This window comes from Priapulus caudatus, unplaced genomic scaffold, assembly GCF_000485595.1.
Source record: "Priapulus caudatus unplaced genomic scaffold, Priapulus_caudatus-5.0.1 Scaffold877, whole genome shotgun sequence".
NCBI classification, from domain to species: domain Eukaryota; kingdom Metazoa; phylum Priapulida; class Priapulimorpha; order Priapulimorphida; family Priapulidae; genus Priapulus; species Priapulus caudatus.
Window position 1 is genome coordinate 55,603 of NW_014577938.1, and position 5,071 is coordinate 60,673.

Here is a 5,071-nt window from a genome sequence, read left to right on the forward strand (position 1 = left end):
CGAGGGAGTCTCTGAGGAGAATTTTGATTCAGGATCTGCATTCGTACCCATACAGGATAGAAATTAAGCATAAGCTGACCCAGATAACCTCGGACCCTCAGACCCTCGAAATGCCTAATGGTCTCAATTAGGTCTGATGGACTTTCTGCTTAGAAATTACGAAGGCCCGAGCGTGAAATCGGCAGGTCCCGGACCTCAGACTTGCCCTATTTTCAGCCCCCTAATTTCATATAGAATAGCGCGTGTGTTTCGCAGTGTTCAGAATAGCGCAGAATGCACCAAATTGCACCATTTAAAAAAAAATTAGATCACCTTCGGTGCTCGCATTGCTCGCTCCTCGGATTGCGCAACCACCAAAAAAAACTTCAACACCTCGCTGACCTTTTTGGCCAGGGGAAACACTGCACATATATCCGGATACGTATAGTTCAAGACGATATCGAGAATATTATCAAACGCGAGAAAGCACCTGATCACTCCCCGCACGACTGATGTCCGAGGCCAGCAGCAACAGTTCGCCTTCGATCAAAGAGATCCGGCGCGTGGCGTCCGCGCAGCACGCGGCGCGCATGTTTCCCCTGTCGCCCAACAGGTGGCGCCTCAGGTCGGGGAGCTCGTGTTGCAGCAGCGACAGCGCGGTTTTGCGGGCAGGAGGTTCTGTCCGCGGCCTCCTCGCACGGAGACGCCGGGAGCCGTCCCTCGCCGAGACGCTTCCATCTACGAGGAGAGAACGGTCGATCGTAGACACGTCTCACAGGAACACCTGTATCCGCACGACGATTGACGACGATTCTCTACGAAGAACTCTCGTCCGATTCGAGCTTCGATTCCACAATTCACTTCAAATTATCATACGCGTGTAGCATTCATTTGCGACATGAGTACGATAATTTGACAGGGAATTTTTCCACAAATGCTACACGATTATACTCAAATACCCTGTCACAGAAATCAGTTCGGCATATTTACCTCCTCTATCCAGACTGGGAGGTTGAACGGTAAAGGTAGCAGATGATATATCTGACCTAGAACTTATCATCGTCGTGTTGGCAGTGGCAGGCTTAAAGCAAACAAATATATATTTACATGTGCTATACAGACTTATATCACGAACTTGAGTATACAACGCTATTGCATCCATCAGATTATTTCTCCATGAAAAAGACTGTCTTCAGTACATGTATATATTCTGCTGTAATCTTTATTGCATGAAATTCAAATACATATATTGATTTGCATAGAGAATCACGAGAACGCTGCAACTCACGCGTGGGTGGGGGATCGTCACGAGGCTGTGGGCGCTCGGTAGAGAGCTGGTGACGACAGATCTGCCCAGCTGGGGCAGCCTTTCTTCGTCACCCGTGCAGCCTTCCACGAGAAACCTCGCCGGTTGATGATCGGAGATTCGGCGCGACGAAAGCGACTAAACGTAAATACTAGCATTACTGTGAAGTGTACACGTAAATTTGCAACGCGCGGAACCGTACGAGTTTCACCTAAACTCAACTGAGCGATATTCATTTTAGGACAAATTTATTCATATTATAACTGAAACTGTATGTCGTTTATAAGATATTACAATCCTTCTGCTCTTAAATTAATAAATAAGAAACACGTACCCTCAGTCTGTACCCAGCTAACAATATAACGTTGTGGCAACGTTGTCACAACGTTTCACTTACGTTGTGAAAACGTTGTGATACAACGTTGTGGCAACGTTATTTTGTAGACTCCCCTGAACGTTGCCACAACGTTGTGATAATGTAACGTTCCTGCAACCATGTGCAGCTTGCAGCCGAAACGTTGCTTTGCGCAACTTTTTCAGTGGATGCGCTGCCAGTGGCGCCACCGTCGTTGTAAGCAACGGTATAGCCGTCAGTTTTAAAACATTTTTTTTAAATATTTCTAATAAATATTGAACCATAAAACTTTTAATGAAGCGTAATTTTAACCTATCTTAGCTGAAAATATCTGAAGAACCTAGAGAAATGTATCCCTTTAAGTTTCCTTAGTGAACTCAGTTTGAAGGAAATATTTTTGCCTCATTGCCCCTCTGACTTGCCCAAGAAATGCTCATTAAACCCAAGAAACAACTATGCCTTTCCCTGAAAAATGTAAATTCTACCACTGCTACAGGCTAGTGAACGGTGAGAAACGGGTATACAGCAAACAGCACACTCTACCACTTGACCAGTCAACCGTAAGTGTTTGACGTACGGTGCATTACAAAATCACCCATGCAAACACGTACCTCTGAATTCGTCAGGAATCTAAACCGATCCCCGCAGTCTCCAAAGCGGATGACATCACCGGCCACCAGTTGAAGCCGAGAATTCTCCACGCGGCAGTTGTTGACGTAGGTTCCAGTCGGCAGGCCAAGATCCTGCATGACGTAGCAGTCACCTGCTGCGTTATACTCGATCAGGGCCAGCGGCTTGTCCACCTCGTCTCTCTGCAATACGTCGCAGGTGAGAAAAGGCTCGTATTTTAAACTAATACGTTCTCGGTTCTCGGCACTATGCAATTATATGCGATCACCCACAGCGTGCCTTGCTTATTGCTAGTTGCATTGCGACTACACCTTATTTGGCAATGTCTGGGGGTTCCCCGCCCGAATTGGAATGCTCTATATTGGGCTTTACATTAATTAGAATGTCAGCATGCTATAGACAACACTAGCATGCTTTCATAATGAACTGCAAAGGGGAACCGATCTATAATCCTACGGGTCGGGTCGTTGGTCCTACGGGTCGTTGGTCCTACGGTTATTAAGCGGGGTAGAGTACATGCCAAAAAACAATTTATATAAAATTTTGAATTTTTAAATTTAAATTTTTTTAAATTTAAAGGGACAGTAGCCTCTAGGATTTTACTGCATACAACTGTACTTACGTTTAACAAAGATCTCTATTACCCATAGTGTATTTGTCACCAGATACTTAATTAATTATTTACCATATCAACACTCTACGAAATTGAACGGCGCCATGGGCACCCGCGACGTGCTGCCACCCTGAGAAAAGTATGCGTATTTGCATTTTTAATTTGCGGTTCAAATGAACGAGGGCTAGAAATCACAAAAGTTGCAATTATAATTTTATACCTAGGAATGCTATTTTAAATCGACGATATTCATTTATCGGCAAATTTATCCATATTATAACTGAAACTATAATGTCGTTTTAAGATGATTACATCCTGTTGCTTTTCAAATGGAATAAATAAAGAAATACTCCTCGGGTCTGTAGCCCTTGGCTCGAAAGTGGTTTTGCCGAATACTTTTCGGCATCTGTGGCTGGCTTTGAGTGGCCGCCGACCGTCGTGTAATCAAACTGTAGTCGTTAGTGTTTTAAGAACATTTTTTAAAATTATTTCTAATTTGCTGATTGAACCTGAAACTTTTTTCATGGTAGACGCCGAATTATAACCTAAATTACGGCTTGAAATAACAACCTAGAACCTAGAGCGCTTACTGTTCTTTAAATTTTTAATTTGTATTTGAACTCTGATGACGCCGTAAAGTTGAGTATGCCGCAGTAATGAGCGTGGGCTTGTCACTATGCCAGTTGAAGTATTGCACCAGGACAGAGTGGAAGGAGGAGGCAAGAAAATAATTCTGGAAAACTATATTCAGTGTCATTCACCCTCGAGGACCTTCTTCACACAAATGTTCATTCACCCCGACAAAATTTCCTTATGTGTTTTTGCGTCTTGAGTTTCATTCACCTCAAAATAATGGTCATGCACCCTTGGTTGAACCATACACCAGTTTAAGGGACGTACTGTGGAACACTACACACGTTAAAAATCTAAATTTATAAAACAATTTATTAAAAATTAAGATTAACAAACAATTAAAGAAAAAGAAATTAGCGTGTGCCTAGCATGATGTCACCGTAGGGACAAACAGTCCCATAAGGACCAACGACCGGGTAGTTAGCGCACGGACCCTAGTAGACCAACGAGCCCGTGCGCATCACGACCCGTAGCTGACTAAAGAACGTAGATCCTGCAAAGTGTGTGCATGTGTGCGTGCATGTTTAGATGTGGTTGTCTATACTTTAGCGTTTTTCTGCATGCGCACATGTGTACGTGTGTCTAAATTATCATACTGTATGTGTATATGTACATACTACTGTATGTGTATATATGTATACGTAGCTGTGAGTCTACATGGTGTTACTTTTTTTATTTTTGGGTTTTTACATTTTTGTTTTTTTTTTTTTTTGAATGATTTTTGAGCACGTGTGAGAATTATATATACAGGCATGCATTCCCACATGTGTACACAGTAAAAAACTGGGTATAATATATACACGTCCATTTGTTTGTGTGGATCCATGTATCAATGTACAATCATGTGCACGTAAATATCTGTTCGCATCCATTCATCATTGCGGCCATACATGTACATATCCATCTATTAAATTTGTTTGGCAATAGCTTCACAAGACCACGTCTGTCCCCCCCCCCCCAGCTAGCCGTCTATGATTAGTAACTATAGCGGTATTAGCGTATATCTATGACGAATAGTTGAACTTTACCACACAGCTTGCATGAAAACATGTTTACTCACTCACGTAGTTAGCGCACATGTTGTAATGTATATATATAATATAGTGCTATACAGGCTCATGCTCATGCTCACGGCACGTACTTAGTAGTCACTTACCCCGATAAACAATGTCGCAGTCAGAGCATGTACCGAACGTGGTGATGCCAGGTTGCAAGGCAAATATCTGGCTACCACTAGCCAATGACCCGCTCATGCTGTGACTATTTTGTAACTCTAGTAACACCACGTAGTTGAAATCGATGGAATTTCTTCATCGTATGAAACTGAAAATTATTGTATTATTATACATACACGATACCATGAACACGTTTTATATCATATATATACATAGAGAATACACGTGTTTGTGACAATACAATATGATTATACATACGCAATACATCAGCTCCCTGGTCTAGTAGGGTTACTGGGAAGAGGAGACCGGCTGTTTGCCGATGGTTACCTTGTCGTGTTAGAATTTCATCGCTGTCGATTGGCTGGCCAACACACTAATTT

At 42.6% G+C, this 5,071-nt stretch overlaps 2 protein-coding genes across 2 annotated transcripts in view; one reads left to right on the forward strand and one right to left on the reverse strand.

Moving 5' to 3' along the window:
• Positions 1-451: 451 nt before the first annotated feature.
• Positions 452-5,001, reverse strand: LOC106814152. Its single transcript, XM_014818445.1, has 6 exons — positions 4,950-5,001; positions 4,673-4,839; positions 2,252-2,452; positions 1,268-1,423; positions 970-1,060; positions 452-717 (listed from the first exon to the last, which is right to left on the reverse strand). Exons 3-6 carry the CDS (start codon positions 2,387-2,389, stop codon positions 452-454), a joined length of 651 nt encoding a protein of 216 aa, XP_014673931.1. The 5' UTR covers positions 2,390-2,452; positions 4,673-4,839; positions 4,950-5,001.
• Positions 4,684-5,071, forward strand: part of LOC106814153 — an 8,132-nt gene continuing 7,744 nt past the window's right edge. Inside the window, exon 1 of the mRNA XM_014818447.1 lies at positions 4,684-4,731. Within this exon, the coding sequence (XP_014673933.1) occupies positions 4,684-4,731 (48 nt within the window). The remainder of the gene's footprint in view (positions 4,732-5,071) is intronic.